The following is an 18176-nucleotide window of genomic DNA, read 5'->3' on the forward strand; positions in this document are numbered from 1 at the left end:
GCTGATGTCCTAAAGAATTTACACATACAAGATCTGAAGAGGCAGCAAATAGAGGGAACTAAACTAATTATCCAAGGAAAACAATAGTAAACGAAATCCTGTAACCCCGTAGCACATCATCGTATTAAGACGAAAATGGTGAGGCAGACAATCGTTAACCAAACGAATACTGAATGAAGGAATTTTGCGTCACCGGGCTAATGACCGTCAGATAATGGACATTCCGTGTTTGTAAATGTCAAATCTTGGGTCAATTTTAAGAGCGGCAGAGTTGCAATTGATAAATGAGAAAGTTTAAGGACGTTTTTGATCCTATAATCCTTGTCACATTGAATGTTCGGATGCTAATTAGAAGGACTAAACATGAGCTAATTATAAACCTAATTAGGAGCACTGGGCTAATTCGCGAGACGAATCTATTAAACCTAATTAATTCATCATTAGCAAATGATTACTGTAGCACCACATTGTCAAATCATGAACTAATTAAGCTTAATAGATTCATCTCGCGAATTAGCTTCCATCTGTGCAATTAATTTTATAATTAATTTATATTTAATACTCTTAATTAGTATTAAATATCCAATGTGATAAGAGCTAAAGTTAACCTAGTATCCAAATGGCCTAAGAGTGGCCTCAACTTTGGGGAGGGGAGCAGCTGCAGCTCTGTGGTCTGTGCCCTGGGCAGAGAAAGGTAGTAGGATGGGACAAGTGATTGACTTTTCTTTTCCTGTAATTTCTGTTCGAAAATATGAAGCAAGATGACTGGTACGTTGCATGGCATTGTTTGTGGTAAAATGTTATTTGTGGTAAAATATAAAGGGAGCATGCCTCTGCAACAGGATGTGGCAGTGCAGCTGGGTGGCGGCTCTGGTGTCTTTTAGTTTTTAGTAATGGCAGCTTTGGGTAATTTGATTCTATACATTATAGCTTGGCCCAGTCATTGGGGAAATACACATCTTCTGATGCAAATACGAGATGAATATAGGAGTAGCTCCCTTTTTAGTTTTTATTTCCAACTGGTATAACTGCGCAAGCCCTTTATTTCATGATTTTGGATGATATGATGGTCAAGCAAACCTTAGCAGTGGTGCCAGAGAATTGTATCTTAACCCAAGGAACCTCTTGATGTAGATAGGTACAGGAGAGTTTGGTAGGGCAATGTAATAGAGCCTTATAATTTGGTAAGGAAGTAAAACTAGTCTCTCATGAAACTACGAGCTCCGACCTCTGAGTCGGTTACCAGAACAAGGCCTACAAATCAACTCAGAATTTCCATTCACTAGAAGAACATCACAAAATTCACTAATATGCAGAAGAAAAAACAAAAGCATTAGCGAGAAACAGAACTAAGATTGTACAACCAAAACATCGATCGCCTAATGATCATCTGCCGAACCAAACTATCCTTGTCTCGTACGTCGTCTACTGTTAGGCTTTCCGAATGCACACTGCAGGGACGATGCGCTGCATGTCATGAGATTCCAGCTCGTCGTGGGTTGACAATGCTAGTCATGGCAGAAGTGGGTTAACCTCGTGCTCTTAGCATTTCAAAGATGCCTCCGGTGACATTTGCACTCGCTCCCTTGCTCACCTAAGATGCCCTGTCGCAGGGATAACAGGATATTGCACAACTCCAAGAGGCACTTTCACGTTGTTAGGGTTCTCTCCAGCTCCGCCGCCGTCACAGCTAGGTTCCAGCAAGCGCATTAGGGAGAGGAAGATTTCCATCCTAGTCACGTCCCTGTTGGCCTGCATAAACATGATAAAATAAGTACTACTACCAGAAAGGCAGACAGCAAAGGAAACGGCAGGAAATTAAATCCATGAAAAGAAAATAATGCAACATGCTCTGAGGGGGAGCTATTCTTGGCTTCAGAGTTCTTAGAAAACCTAGCGATCTTCACACACTGAACTACTTACCTCAACAGTGAACCGTGCCCAGATTTTATTTTTCCGCGCTTCCATCACACCCCTCAAGATGGTTAATCCTAATCCTTTAATAAAGTCAGCTATCTCCAAGAAGATACCCCTATCCTCACAAAGCATCTGCAGAGACACCAAAGTCAGCAATGGAAAGAACAAATGAGAACAACAGAACAGAAACAACTTGCAATGGCAGGATCATTTACCTCCACAAGCATCTGACGAGGCCGGTCAAGATCCTCAACAATGATCGGACATGTCATAGATTGACTACCAACATCAAAGGCCCAAGTTGCACCACCTTCGAAGTAGTCTTTAAGCGGACCGTTCTCACCACCAAGTATCTGTTTGGAGTTTAACAGTAGCATCACAAATAATTCATGAGTTTTAGGCAGCAAGTATTATCTTATCAAATAGGCTGCACATAGAGGATCAAAGTATATGCAGTACCTTAGATTCATTAGAGTCCTTGAGGTTGTCCGCATGCTTTGTCACACTTTGCAAGAAAAGCATGTGCTTAATGGTCTTCTCCAATAATGCATCGATGCTACACTGTTGACAACAAACAACGTGAGAATAACAGTGATTGCACTACAAGCATATGAAAAGTTTGAACCAAGTGCAATTGACACCTTAAATAAACATAATAGACATTTAAAATGCGCCAAGTCAGCAAAGAGGATACCTTTGCCCCATTAGGTACGAGTTCTCGGAGCTCCTTTATACGATCCTGAATAAGCTGACGGTCCTTTGGTCGTGGCTTAGGATTCTCTCCTGGTCGAGATCTCTTTCGACTTGCCTTGCTTGATGTATCAACGCCCTTGCTGTTTGAGGCTGAAGCACTTTCACATTTCATGTTCTGTCCACTCTCAATCCACAGGCGTATCTGAGATTTGTGTATTCCATTATTTTGGGAAAGACAGCCGTCATCTGCCTTTTCTAGGAAAGATGGCTGTTTAACCAAATTTGAAACAGCCAATTCATTCTTGATTAGCGAAGAAGGAGCAACAGATGATTCACAACGCTTTGGCTCTTTTGAGCGACAATAGGAACTGCTAGGAATATCTGTCACTGAAGTCTTGCAAGAGGCACTGTCACCAGAGATCTGCTTACCACCAGGATTGACATTGGAGATAACCGCATCCAATAGTTGGTCAGTATCAGTTAGGGAGAAGATCCCAGAATAAGGGAACTCATCATCCACTGAATCAAAGGCTGGAGATGTATCAACATGAATGGAAGATTCAGGTGCATCTCTATTTGAACTCTCAGGTTTTGCAGCTTTCCCGATAAGATCATTATCCACATTGCAGCGCAAGTGATGAAATTCAGAACCAAACATGTCAAACAAATCACTTTCTGCAGTAGGATCCATAAGGAGCGACGGTGCTCTCTCATTAGAGATGTCTGGGAGCTTGCGCCGATCCATATTTTTGACAGCTTGAACAATTACATCAGCAGGGTTTTGTACTTCATTAGCCTTTCCTGGACCAGCAAGATCCGAGCTACTCATCTGCTTCCCTTGAGAAATGGCTGTTTTCAAGCTACTAGAAAGATGAGAGGCAGACGACACAGCTGCAGAAGCTTGAAAGGCCTCTCCCTTGGGACTCTCCATTTTCATAACATATTGGGAAGATTGGGGCATTTTATATGAAATGGTTGCTTTATGCCCTGTCACCCCAGAAGTAGAACTGCATCTTTGTTCTAAAATTTGATTTGCTGTGCTGGCATACAGGTTACCCTTGACTACCCTAGTACCTTCTGGGAGAAAATCAAAACCCCCATGACCATTAACAAAATCTGACACCTGGCTTCTGCCATGCAACAGAGTCATGTTTGTGTTTTCATGAACTAAAGGGTTCCGGTATGCAAGAGATTTCAAGAGAATATTTCTGGGATCTGACAACTCTCCCATGTTTCCTTGTTCTAACTGTCTAGTGTTAGTCATCAACAAAGGATGCCTTTCCATTGATGTTGAGATGGATGAGACGAAACCAGAGCTCACAACACTACTTTGGGTGTTACTTTCACCTGTCCTGTCACAGTAAGGGTTTTGGGTTCTGAACCTCATGTCAGGAGCATACAGAATGTGCTCTTTAACCATTTGACCATTTCTTTGTGCAACCATAAGCATTGAGGCATTGCTGCCTGTGTTTGCCAATGTACTACTAGATACAGTTGTGGCATCAAGGCCGTAGCATTGTTGATATGTCAATGGGGATCCATTGAAAATTTTTGGGCGTACATCTGCAGGGTAGATACTTGGGGGGCCATTCAAAGGGCGTGACTGGACCTTCTGGTTCAAATCATTTTTAACAGATGACGATGAAGCCACACTTGATCGATTATTTAGCTGAGAACACAGCTTCTTATATTGGAGCACAAGGTTAGTATCTTCCACTACCTGCCAGAACGTAAGCATTTGTAAGCTCTAACATGCCAAAAGAATGCTTAGCAGAGTTTATATAATGATGAGAAATAATAGTAAGATAATAATAAAATTCCCCTAGATAGTCCTCTGAGAATCTTTTTTCTTATTTCTTACACAAATCACAACAACCCCAATTGCTAAAATAGAGCAGATTCACCACAAGTTGTTCTTCTTTTCAGGTTTACACTACCGTCCACAAGAAGGTTTTGTCTTCCTGGGATCTCACCACAATATAGTTTATACAGATATCAAGGGAACAGAACATTTGACCAGTCAACAATGTAGCATAGTCATAAAGTAGTACGTCATGGCCCATATAGTAATGGCGCGAACAACTTCAAGACATGTAGAATGATATATTGTAATCCCAACTGCCAAAGCTTTGGATATCTTACCACATTTGTAGAGCCGAGCTGCAGTACACCACGTGGTAACACAGGAATAATTGCAATAGTCTGCACAACAATAACTTATTAAGCGTTCAGAAGCAAACATTGTGTCTGTGAATAATCTACCCTGCACGGGCAACGATCATACTAACCTGAATACCAGCTACAAACTGATAATTCATCTCAGCAGAAACCTAGCATCATGAGAAGAAATTAATAAGTTTTCTGTTCCATTACAGAAGCTCATATTACAATTCAAAACCCCCAAAACAGACAAACAAAGCATTTCTACTTAGGCAGTAAGAGACCAAAGGTAATGAGTGGAGGGTGCATGAAAAAAAGGGAAATAACAACATGGTTGACTTCAGCCCTAGGGCAAACCATACAAACAAGAACCTCAAAAGGTGTTTCCACTTATTTCGTGTGTCTATTTGTGTGCTTTTGCAGCTAGCTTACACAATGACCACTAGCTCGCAGAATAATAGACAAAATCTACTACATGCCAAAATTTGAAGACGTAGAACAAATACTTGGGACAAAATAACCCCACAAGGACTTCTGCAGTGGTATAAATCCCTTGGCCTCACGCTTTAAATAAGGTGGCAGCAAAATGGACCACGGAAAACTGAAATTGGGCTACATTAATATCAGTTCACAAGGGATAAGGAGGAATTGTACCTCGGATCTGAGACTGTGTTCATTGGCAGGATCGTGGATGATCCATTGGTGATTTCCGGTAAAAGCAGCACGGCCAATGGTACTGACGAATACAAACACAGCAGACATACGTCAGTACAACTTGAACTTGTCCAACAACGCCCGTCAATACAGAGCACTTAGCTAAGACAGTGTAAGACGCAAATGCGATGCTTGCTTACCCTTCGCCAACAACATGAATTTGCAATGCCATGACCTTCCTAACAAGCGTGCACACGCCACTGCCTGGTTCACAGCCAGCCTCAGCAGCCTCAGATCCAGCGGAGCACGACGCGTGACCACAAAAGCCGTCCTCCCACACCAAATGCCTGCACATCAGAGTCAAATACTCAAATCAGCAAAGGGAAAGCTGAATTCGTGCACCAAGCATATCATGAAGCTAATCACACAGCACATTAGCATTACACAAGATTGCGGGAGCATTTCGCGCATTCACGCCCTTGTATACCCCAAGAACTAACACACATTCGCGCCAACTCTTTGGGTACATGTTCGTTCTGGTAAATTTGCAGCACAGCCAAAAAGTTTGAGACACTAGTTTCTCGAACGACAGAAGTCCCTTATTAGGAAGGATGCCTAGGAATATGCCCATCCGAATCTTCCCCCACGCGCGCTTGGCTTGTCTAGGAGGCAAATCTTGCGGAAATGGAATGTGCAACAAAACTCCAGAGTCCAAACCCGGCGAATAACAAGTGGCATATGAACGTTCCCGAGAAATGAGATGGGATTTCTCGGAGGATGGAGCTTAAAGATCCAAACAAAAATCGAAATATATAGAGAAAAAAAGGAGGGAGGGGAAAGGCTTACACAGGGTCGGCGGCGCCGATGGCCTTCCAGAAGACGGCGTAGGACCAGCCGACCTCCTCGCAGAGCCGCCGCAGCGCGTCCCCGACCGCCATCCCCGCAACGCAGAGCGAGAGAGAACCCCTAACGAACCCTAGCTCCTCGGGAGGCCGCCGCCTCCTCCAGCGCCTCTCTGACTCTGAACAGGACGGACGGGCGGACGAACAGAGCCGCCGCCTCCCTAGGCGCCGCGGCAGCTGGCGCGCCCGGCCTGCTTCGCGCGGAGCCCGCCGGCCCTCCTCGTCCTGACGCTTCCCCTCGCCGCCGGCGCGCAGGCGCCCATCAGGGGGGCGGGCCCACTCCCAGCCTCCCAGCAGGCGCGGGTCCCGGCCTCAGCGTCCGCGTCAGAGTGGGGCCGCTTCGCTTCACGGGGCGGGGTAGCCGGCGGCGGCGAGCGAGCACCTCTACCTCCGGGCTGGGGCTCAGGCAGGGAAGAGTGGAGTCGCCTGCTGGGTGGTGAGGCTGCTGGCTACTGCTGCTGCGGCTCGTCAATGTCTTTGTGTGTCTTCCTCCTCGCTTTGGCTTTGGCCTCCCCCTCTTTGGGTTCTCACTTCTCTCTCTCGGGCTTCTTGGTCTTGGGTGTCTAGTGTGTTTTGGCTTTCTCTTTCTTGTTGCTTTGCTGTGCTCGCCCTTTTGCATTCTTTCTTTTCTCTCTTTTTTTCCCTCCTTCGCGACTACCGAGGCAGGCATCATTCCCTCCACGAGGGGCAAAATCGGGATGCTGATGCTACTAGCATTGTGTGCTCGTCCTATGTTTAGGCTGCAATCATGTGTGTGCTATATGTGATGAGGCCATTCTCAGTGATAAGTTTCATCTTATAGTTTCTAAAACTACCATATTCATCATAAGTGGAATGAAATTATGGATGAAACTACCTTGACAATACAAGATTTCATTGCACCGTTTTCAATACTAGCTATAGCCTTTAATTCATAAATGACATGGAGACTTCTAATTGGATAAGAGATATGATGGAATGAAACTCTAGCTCTCAATGGGTATATGGAAGAGTTTCATCACGTTGGTAATCATGTAAACAGAGTTTCATCACCATGAAACTTATTTCTTCTCTCTTCATAACTCTCATGCCATGTCACCATACTTGCTTATCTGGCACATTATTTATTGAGGATAAAACCTCCACTGAAAATAGCCTGAGAGGAATTTGGCGTTTTTGCTTAGGCCCCCATTGGCCCGTTAGCAGTGTGGAATTTTTCTCACTTCTAGTGCTAAATTCAGCTCTAGTTTGACAGTTTGTAAAAGTTTTAGTGGACATTGTTGACTTTGAAATCTAGTTTGCAAAATTATCAATGCAAAATTCTTTTATTTACCCAAAGTATAAGGGAAATTGTACAAAGGTTAGTGACGTATATTACCATGATAGTGCTTAAAACTTTACTTATTGTTCTTCTTATTCTCTTCTGCTCCGAACTACAAGCAAATAATATAAGAGAGCTTTCATTTCGTCTCATTGTGCCGAGTAGCATTTCTTTTCGAAACCGTGCCAAGTAGCAACTCCTTTTGAAAGCTTTGCGTACTATATTCTGAACCCTTCTAAAGAAGACAAACAGGATAATGTAAGGTAATCCAACAAATGGAATGTCGTGTACCAGATTTATTCCATAATGACAGATATGCCCTCGAGGTTGCGCGACAATTACCAGCCATGCCAATATGGGCCTTCAAAAGGTGGGCATGGAGTACAATTATGTGGTCGTGTATTCTTTTGAGGGAGTGGTGGGGTAATCCTAAATTAACAAGCATATTAAAAAATTTTACAGGGGGGGAGCAAAAGGCAGAGCCTAAACAATCAGATGGCAGAGCCTGTCCTCTTAGCCTAATTGAAACATTTTCCAAAGGCTGTGTTAGCTGCAATGCAGTACTGTCTGCAAATGGTTATACTAAAATAATCTTGCTACCTTCTTTCACTTTCATGGTTGGACATGTCCTGATCCCAACAGGCACTGGTGGGTGGGGCTGCAATATTCTGTCTGCACTAGGACCCTTTGTCAGTTGGCATGGCTGCATCAGATGTGTACACTTAGCAGCTTGTTTTGTTTTTTGTTACTATCTTTTTGCAGGGACATTTCATAATGAGGTGCTTTGTGAGATCTTAGTTGTTTTTTGAATGGAAGTCTGACTGACCCTGCTTTTTGTTAGAAAGATATGCTATTATATCACAGTTGTTTGATCTTGGCTTTTTCGTTCTGAATGAATGATTTGGCATTAGCTGTTTGATTTTGAGATCTTGTAGTTGTTCTCCCACACTGATAAATCCAAGGATCTTTTACCTTCATTTATTCATTTATCTGTTATGATCCTCTCTGTTGAAAATAAACGTGGCCAAGGGACAATATATTTTCGGAATTAAGCAAGAGTACTTCGAGAATTATTTTATTTTCTACAAAAATCTCCATGAAAATGTTCCTGCGTTCTAGAGTCTAGACTGATACACACTATATCCATTCAGACTGAACACAGGGTCTGGAAAAACTAGAAAAAGTTCCATACAGAGAGCACTGTCTGTGCTGGAGTTCACAGCTACAACAGTGTTACTCGAGCCCCGGTCCAAGTTTGTTGCTTCTCCATTTCAGTCAGAAAGCCAAAAGCCCCAGGACAAAAAACAGTCAGCTTTTAAACTGCCAAAATATATTAATTTAAGTCCTATTTCACACTCTTTTTTAACAACTAACAGTTTGGAAGCCTCAAAACCAAATCTTTTTTTTAACCTATCCATCCTTCTCTGCAACGGGAATTAAACGTATCCATCCTTGAACGTGTGGCATTCCACTGCATTTGTTTAATGAGAGGTGGCCAAATCCAAGAGATAAACGAAGCATTAATCCAAAGACTATGCTGACTCGTTAGTGGAGGCTTGCAGACTAATCCTACTCCTCTTCTTGATGTGGATATACGGATGAATGTGTCGCTTCTAGAAGTGCTCCACTAGAGCACAAACATGGACGTTTATTTGAGTTTAGTCACATCACCAAACAGGCCAAAGCTACTCTTTTTTTTTTGGCTGGAATGGCTCGGGTTCATACGTGTCAGCTTATCATTCAGTTGGATGCAAGGTAGAGCCAAATTAGATGGCCACTTCATTCTTTGGGGTCATGAAGTTTGGGTACCTGAAATAGGATAATCAGCAGCTCATTTAAGGTGATGGCAGTGGATGATTAGCAGTACCGACTATGAGATGAGATCACGAGACAAATACCTAAAAGGCCATATATTTGAAGAATGAGATCACATATCCAAGAAAAAAGTGTGACATCAGCTCAGAAGAAAAGGTAGAAAACAAGGAGACGAGTGATGCATATTTGATCAGAAACAAGGCAAAAAGTGAAACCTGAAAAACCTTACCATCTGCACGGTGTATGAATTTCAACTAAGGACTTGTTTGGATGTGCAGATGTTAGACATGGACCTTTTCCCTCTTGTTTGACAGCTAAATTAGCACAAATGTCCCCACCATTTAGAACAAAGATACTGTGAATAGTTATGGAAGCAACAAATACAATACACTATGTTTGGTAGGGCAAGGCCTGAACAGGAGGGATTTGGAGTGAGGTGAATAATAGAGAAAGGCACCAATCCACTACAGGACACAATCTGTATGAGAATCTTGACCTTGGCGTCTTGCAATTAATACCACTTGTAAGAACCCTAGGCAAGAGGGCAACAGTTCCTTTGATTTGAAGCCTGCCTTGTTTGCTTTGCCCCCACACTGAATAACCATCTGATTGTGCTATCAGCATGGGTATTAGGCCTCAAGAAAGGAGCACACATGGATCAGCAGTGGGTATAGGGGAAAATGGGTCCCCTGATGTCTGTTTCCATTTCTAAATACCATTGTTTGTGTATTTATATCAAATTATCAATTCACCATGGTTAGATATTCTCGTGGCACGCCATGTGTTGTGCACGTTTTAATTTGTCATGGGTATGCGCTGACTGAATTTTATTTTCTCTGCTAAAAGTGATAATTTCCACTCAAACTGCATTATGGTATACGGGGTTATTTTTGTTAACTATGAACCATCATAAGGCTTTCGCAAATGATAACCTTAATACCCTACCCAAGCTCTAGGCTCGCTAGGGTAGAAAGTAAATGTTAAAGATGAAGCAAGAAGAGTATAGGAATTAGGGAAGCAAGGAGGAGAGCATACAGTAGCTGAGCATGGCGGATCCATGTGGCCTGTGCCCACCTAGGCAGTGTGGTCTCTGTGGTGCTCAGTGATGGCGATTGTGATGTGTCCCCTCCTCTTTGTTTTTGTTTGCTACCCTCATCGATTAAAGCCCTAATCATGGACGGCAAGAAAGGTGGCCATGGCACAAAGGCGCCACGGCAGGGTGAAAGACGAGAGTGAGCTAGGGAGGGGCAGCATGCATTGCATTGCAGGCTTGCAGCTGCTAGGTAGTATATGCGTTCCCCAATCAAGCACTGCTCCTGCTCCTCTACAACCTTTTCCTCCTCTCATGTCTTTCGATTCTTTCCCTTTTCATTCTACTTTTGTCACTGTTTTCATATCCATAATTCCTCTCTAGGAGAAGTAGACATGGAAATCTATTTGCAAAAAAGTAATAATTCACGTCATTTCGCGTGACGGAAGAAACTTGAAGGCTACAAATTTTCCTCTCTAGGGAGGAAGTAGACACAATATGATGCATAAAGCGTTAAATCAAATCTCTGGAACTTTCGCCACCATATATAGAAAATATTATGTACTACGTATGTCACATCGAAATGCTTGCAGCAGATTTGTTCATCCAAAACAATTACAACTACTTGGCAACTTGTTTATATAATTTCTCTGTAGGAGAAGTAGGCATCCATAATTCCTTCTTTCATCACTTGTTTGCCACCCATAATACAAATCCAAAGTAGATCTCATTGTAAAATGCACGCAATCAATCTTTGAAAACTTTCTCCACTAAATACAGAAAATACTATACGTGTCACATCGTGACGATTCCAGTAGATATATCCCTCCCACACGACTACGATTTCTCTCTCTGTCAACTTTTTCTCTACAAAGTGAGTAGTAGAGAAGTATAAAAAGAAACAGCAACTGTGCATACCGAACGAGATCTCATCGGCATTCTGGCGACCAGTGAATGAATTAAAGTGGCATGCGCCATCGTCATCTCGGCAGATCTTGCGCCTGGAAAGCGAGATCACTCGGCAGCCCATCTGTCGGTCGTTGCAGCAGTAGCCGTAGCTCCCCCAGTCCCATCCGCGTAGGTCGGTCTAAAAGGCCAGCGCGACGCGAGACCGCAAGAATGTCCGATGCCATTGGCCGTTTCCGCCTAGTTTTAGAGGTGGCGCCTGGCTCTATCATGAGCTAGATCATGAGGTGTCGTCACCACCCCGACCCCGCTGCTGCTTCACCGGCGCGGTCGCTGCGGCCATCACTGGCTGCGTCGCAGCGGCTACGGCCGCCATGAGTGAGTGAGCCTGTGAGTGGATGGAGGAGTCAAGAGCGCCCGAGAGAGAGAGAGACAAATGTGCAGTCCAGTCACTCGATTGGAGGATCTCGGTGGCTGTTCGTCGCAGCAGCAACGCAGTTAATGTTGCTAAGAACATTACCTGTACCTTGCTGCTATTGATTTTTTCCAGAAAGAAAAATATTGATTTCGCTTGGGTTGATGTCCTCCTGTCCCATACCTGCTGTGATTCCATCGTCGACAGGCTGCACCTGCAGATGGTCCCCCGCGAGAGCAGCGGGAAAAGCTCATCGCAGTACACCACCACCATTCGTGGGCTCGTGGCATCATCCACAGGATATGGGGGGACAGTCCAAGAGGCCCATGTAGAGCCCACAACGAATAAGACCGGGTAATAAGAGCAGGCCTCCACTAGTGTCAAAGTGTCAGCTCTCCAGTTTTCAGTAGTATGGACTGTTGCAATTTTTTTTCTCCAGGATAAGGGAGGGACAGGCCAAGAGCCCAAGAGGCCCACGTAGAGCCCACACTGGAAGTCACTGGATAAAGATGGAGAATAAATAGAAGGGGGGCTCCACTACTACTGTCAACTGGGCCCCATTCTGGTACTATTCCAACATTCCAAGGCCCCTCCCTCTAGTACTTCATCAAAGGTACCACACACGTTCATGTAAAAAAAAAGAGTGCTAAATATATGCACATGTAGTACAGTTCATATTCAGAATTCGAAAGTATATGATTCAATTCAACTTGCTCATTCGGGCGCCAAAACTTGAGTGGGTTGTACACATGCAATTTCGAGATAGCGCAATAAGAGGCTTTAGGGTTCACGCTTGTCTTTTCCAGTGACTGAAGGAAAGAACTGCATTTTGGTGCCATTGGCAGAAATCAAGTTGTACTAGTTCCTGTGCAGAATAAAATTGGCACCCAGACAACAAGTGTCAGAAATGCCTCGCATCCCTTCATAGTATTAAAATTTGCAGCTTACCGAGCATGCAGAGCCGAGGGCTGTCTATGCTTTACCGGCGGACGCTGATCTTGCAGCGCCACGGATGGGTCGTCCAGCCCGTGCTCAACAGCTGATCGACTAGCTACTCCTACTCGTGATTCCCTTCCCGGCCACTGCACGACGACACGGCACATATACACCGTAGCTGATCAAACATTTCTCCCCGAGACGAATCGCCGATCGATACGTCTGTGTGCGTCGCACTGTTTTCCACACACTACAGAACGGCGGCAGATGCGAAGACATCGCGATCGAGAGGGCGGCGGCGGCGTTGCGCAGGAGGCGCGCTGCGGTGAGCCGGCGAGGCAGACGGGAACTGGAGGACGCAGACCTCTGCACACATGCATGCATGCCGCCCTGGACAACCGCCCTGCCGCGGCAGTGGGATATCACCGAGACACGCACGGCCGCACGGGGGCCAAGTTACGAAGCGTGCATGCAGCCTGCAGCAGGCACCAGTGCTGAGATGATTCTTTAATTTTCTCAGGGATGAATCTCCACTCTACGCATGGTGCTTGTATGTACGTGTGCGAGATTAGCAGGGAGAAGAGGTACTAGAAGAACAAATTTCGTGGCAATATACTCGAGGAGATGCGCAGCTTTTGTGTTCCAAACATTACACTTTTATGCTAGACATATTTTTCAAGCTCAGGAATGGTGAACAATAGTGTTGCTCTCCCTTTTGTTCATATATGGATTATTTCCCCCTCTGCCATGTTGAGTTCTCTCGGTTCACAATGAAACAAAGACAAAAAAAGTACGAAAATTTTAATGTATTTTCACATAAGTTATTATGATGTCCTGCCCCACTCTAGAAGTTTTGAGCTCAAAAACCAACTTGTAGGCGAACAAAAAAAAGACAAATCTCAGTAATGTGTAGACTGCACCAATTAAAATAGTTTGGAGGGTGAATCAAGCTGAAGTTTTGTTCAAAAGTTTAAGCAGACATAGTAGATGCTGAGTCGGCTCTGCCTACATTCACTAGCAGATGGTGAGTTTCTTTTACACAAAAAAGGGTACAAGCAAGTATTGCTAAAACAACCCAAATATCTGGTTGATACAAATTACCCAGTAAGGCTCATAATACAAGATACTCACTATGTTTCTTTTTACAAGGTGTATTAGGATTTGTGGACAATTATTCATACAGTGTGTTGTTATTTGCTAAATAACCGATTCATACTATAGATATGCGGAATGGTGAATCTATTGATAAAACCTTTATATACTAATCAGGCATACATTTTTCATTAATGTTGTTGGTCAAAATTTGTGAATTTAAATCATTTTAAAAGAATCCTAAGGGCCTGTTTGGCTCCCAGGGCTAAACTTTAGCTACTGTCACATCGAATGTTTGATACTAATTAGAAGTATTAAACATAGGCTAATTACAAAACTAATTGCACAGATGGAGGCTAATTCGCGAGACGAATCTATTAAGCCTAATTAGTCCATGATTTGACAATGTGGCGTTACAGTAACCATTTGCTAATGATGGATTAATTAGGTTTAATAGATTCATCTCGCGAATTAGCCCAGAGCTTCTGCAATTAGTTTTATAATTAACTCATGTTTAGTCTTTCTAATTAGCATTCGAAAACTCAATGTAACAAGTGCTAAACTTTAGGGGACTAAACTTTAACCCCTAGTATCCAAATAGTCCCTAATACACCTTATATTCTGAATTCGAGGGAGTACGAAGGAATAAGTCTATAAACACTAACGGTTAACTATCACCGCTATAACTAATGTAAATTAACACAATTTTAAACATAGACATGATAAATTGTAAGCATTGATGGGTCCTTACACGATATAAGAGCAGTACAATTTGTGACAAAAGTTTCCTTGCCGAAGTAGACTCATGTTTTCCCCAATACGACGTAGAGGCGACCTACGTTTCCCTAAAGGGCAAAGACTTGAAACTGACGAAGACTTGGCCGAGCTGGAGGACATGTTGACTCATATCCGTGCTCCCATTAAAAAGCCAGGTGCTTTTCAAAGCATACTTTGAAACGTACTAAACACAATAGCTGGAGGTCTTGGGCTAATTATTGCATTGTAGTACAAAAATTGCGGCTATTTTTTTTCTAACTCCGACGAGTTTATCTAGAAAACGCACAGCCAAGAGGGTGTTAGCCGTATCATATCGGATGTTCGGATGCTAATTAGGAGAACTAAACATGAGCTAATTATAAAACTAATTGCAGAACCCCTAGGCTAATTCACGAGACGAATCTATTAAAGCTAATTAATCCATCATTAGTAAATGGTTACTGTCACACCACATTGTCAAATCATGGACTAATTAGGCTTAATAGACTCGTCTCGCGAATTAGACTCCATATGTGCAATTAGTTTTGTAATTAGCCTATATTTAATACTCCTAGTTAGTATCAAACATCCGATGTAACATGTGCTAAACTTTAACACATGGGAGCCAAACGGACCTAAGACTTGCAATAATATGTCGCAGCAGTGAACATGTCGGGTTAGGCTCCAGAATTCGTGCATTAGTCAGCACATGGTACAATCGAGATGAGTCTAAACTTATCTAGATTACCAAGTTTGTATTGAATTGTTATATCGAGATGAGTCTAAACTTATCTAGATTACCAAGTTTGTATTGAATTGTTATATTAGAAAACTTGAGCCATGTGGACAGGAATCTAAAAAAAGGAAAGATATTACATTTTCTACGAAAGACATGGGACCGTACTGCTAAATTTTATAAAGTTATTTATTAAAAAATGCAATAATTATATCATAGCTTAGTTGGCAAAGATCCTTGTGGCAAAGCTTGTCATCTAGGTTCGGATTATAAACAAAATGGACGCTATCTATCCATATTGGCAATATGCATAGTGGTAGGGATGGACTAGTAGGATGGTGGGGGAGTGTAAGGATGGTGGAGCATCTGTAGAAGAAAATCACGTGATAAAAAATGGCTTGAATAGCATTTGACCGTGAAGGAGGATTCGACACCATAAATGGAAATGATAGAGTGATTATTTAGTTGGATATTAATTCGATAATTTTAATTATGAGGATGGATACATAACGTTGGCCATTGGTGCAAGGAGAAGATTCGGCACCACATATAGAAAAGGATAGGGGCAATTCATTAGTTGCAATATTAATTAGATCCCTTTACTTTGTGGGGATAGATGTGGGAACCTTAATGAGAGGTATTTCAACGTAGATATGGGAAGGAGCATCCTTAGCTATAGTATTTAGGCCTGTTTGGTTCCTTTAGTCCATGAACTAAACTTTAGTCCTACCCCTGTTTGGTTTTATGGACTAAAATCCTTAAATGCGGTTGAACAAAGATCCTTTTACCCTTCTTTCCAACTCCCCGGTACCCCTGCGCCTACTCCTCCTGGCGCCAAGCACTCCTCCTCCTGGTACCAAATTTTCTGACTGCTCCTCCATGGCGGCCTCGTCGGAGTCCCCAACCATGTGGGGCTCCAAGATGCAGTCATAGAAGATGTGCTTCCTCCATCTCCTTCCTCCAACCCCGCGCCCCTCACCACCACCGTCGTGATGCACTCGCCAAAGATGTGCAATCCTTCCTCCATCTCCTTCTCCTCCGTCTCCAGGCCCAACCCAGACCCTACCAACCCCGTGCCCCGCACCACCACCATCATCACCGTCCTCCGCGTCCGCCGCCTCGGGCCACACCACATCCGCCGCGCCGAGGCCCTCCCCGCTGCCGCCGCCACCTCCGAGGCGGAGGTCGCCAAGGACATCCTCGTGCAGGAGAGCTACCTGGATCCACGGCGGCAGGAGCGGGCCAGCCAGAGACGCCGCGGCGGAGGTCCTCCGGCTCGCCGACGCCGTCGAGGTCGGGGGCGGGGGCCGGGTGGCGGCAGGCGGGAGGGCGACGAGGGTGGTGGCGGGGGTCGGGCGGGAGGGCGGGTGGGGGGGGTCGGGAGGGAAGGCGGCGGGCGGGAGGGAGGCCGGGTGGGAGGGAGGGCAGTAAATGAGGGTTAGGGGTGTCCCCGATACCCTTTAGTCCACTTTAGTCCAATTTTGTGAACTAGAGGACTAAATGTTTTAGTCCAAACTTTAGTCCACTTGCTTAGATGTTTAGGGACTAAAAGTGCAAACTTTAGTCCAAGGTGGGAACCAAACACCCCCAACATCTTGAATTATGAGGGGTATATGTAGGATTTGGAGCATCCAATCAAGAGCTATAGCACAATAATAAAAAGGTTTTGGGAGGAGGAACATAATTTGAGGGGTGCAACCCCCGAATCTACAACATGTAATGAGAGAAGGTGTACAATGCCAATCTTTTTTTTCAAACGATTTACGATGTATGTCAAGATATATTTCGATTAGTGCTTTATATATCCATATAAATAAATATGTTTTATTTAGGAAATATATGTGATACTTCTTTTAGACAAGTCGGTGATTACTTTTGGGTGAAGAAGAGACAAATTTTCCCTCTAAAGGGTGATAACTTTGAAACCGACGGAGACTTGACTAAGTTGGAGGATATGCTTACTTGGTCTCCGTGCTCAGGCTAAAAGTTTTAGGCGTCTTTCAAAGAACTTGGAAATGTAAACACAATAGACAGATGTGTTAGAGTATTATTGTACGAAAGTACATTAGCTGCAACTATTTTTTGCTACCCCGCATCTTCTCTGTGGTCCCGCTAAATGGTGAACCACCTTTGAAAGCACTTTGAAACGGAAAATACGGTAGACGAACGCGCTGGTGTATTATTAGATGACAGTTGTAGCCGTTTCTAGTTAACCTCGACGGTTTCATCTTGAAAAGGTACAACGAAGACTAGCGACGAACATGCCGGGTTAGGCTCCAGATTTTGCATGTTAGTTGACACGTCTCCAAATACGTCTATTTGCGAACCGACATCATCTTTGGTACCTCTTTCCCTTTTTCATTTTGATCCCCACCTTTTTCATCTTCTAAACGATCCTTGAGTCTAATTAGAGTATATGTCATGATTCCCATCTAGTAACATGGTCCTTTGATCTAATTAGAGCATACAACACGATCTTCACATTCACACCTTATGCGCTAAATTCCTATTTATGAACAAGGTTCTTCACGGGTGAGGAAAAACCCCTCATGTTCCATCCAACAAAAGCCGTGTTTTGCCTCTCGTCATGCCCCAATTATAGCAGCCGCTCCAAATAATTCACCACGGAATCCATGCTACACTCTGCTAAAATCCATCCACCTCACATTAGACACTGCCATTGCCAAAACAGAGCAAACAACAAAGCAAACCCTGCACATTACACGCTGCCGTTGCCAAAACACAGCGAGAGTATAAAGAGGCAACCTTGAGCCAGGAACCGGAAGAGCAAAGCGCGGCAGAGGAGGCTCCGGAGAAAACCCCTCTCTTCAGGGAAAAAAGGAGGGGAAAAAAAGGGAGCGAAA

General features: G+C 43.8%; 1 protein-coding gene across 2 annotated transcripts; it reads right to left on the reverse strand.

The window, feature by feature from the left end:
- Positions 1-1110: 1110 nt before the first annotated feature.
- Positions 1111-6917, reverse strand: LOC101785719 (transcription factor LHW). Of its 2 annotated transcripts, none has more exons than XM_004977276.3 (10): positions 6271-6913; positions 5625-5771; positions 5425-5506; positions 4899-4940; positions 4753-4812; positions 2612-4330; positions 2377-2478; positions 2133-2270; positions 1924-2049; positions 1111-1752 (listed from the first exon to the last, which is right to left on the reverse strand). In XM_004977276.3, the coding sequence occupies exons 1-10, from the start codon at positions 6360-6362 to the stop codon at positions 1591-1593; spliced, it is 2670 nt and encodes an 889-aa protein (XP_004977333.1). In that variant the 5' UTR covers positions 6363-6913; the 3' UTR covers positions 1111-1590. The 2 variants fall into 2 exon arrangements, 1 of the variants encoding a protein (XP_004977333.1); XR_002678583.1 differs by having other exon boundaries at positions 1621-1752; positions 2377-2473; positions 6271-6917.
- Between the last annotated feature and the right edge of the window lie 11259 nt (positions 6918-18176).

The sequence above is a fragment of the Setaria italica genome, chromosome VII (genome assembly GCF_000263155.2).
Source record: "Setaria italica strain Yugu1 chromosome VII, Setaria_italica_v2.0, whole genome shotgun sequence".
Taxonomy (NCBI): domain Eukaryota; kingdom Viridiplantae; phylum Streptophyta; class Magnoliopsida; order Poales; family Poaceae; genus Setaria; species Setaria italica.

What these genes read in the sequence shown, in the direction of transcription:
- LOC101785719 (XM_004977276.3), bottom strand. Translation starts at nt 6,362, where the DNA reads ATGGCGGTCGGGGACGCGCTGCGGCGGCTCTGCGAGGAGGTCGGCTGG. An exon ending in ATTCATGTTGTTGGCGAAGG is followed by an intron (nt 5,507 to 5,624) that starts GTAAGCAAGCAT and finishes TGTATTCGTCAG; the next exon opens with TACCATTGGCCGTGCTGCTT. An exon ending in AGTTTGTAGCTGGTATTCAG is followed by an intron (nt 4,813 to 4,898) that starts GTTAGTATGATC and finishes ATTGTTGTGCAG; the next exon opens with ACTATTGCAATTATTCCTGT.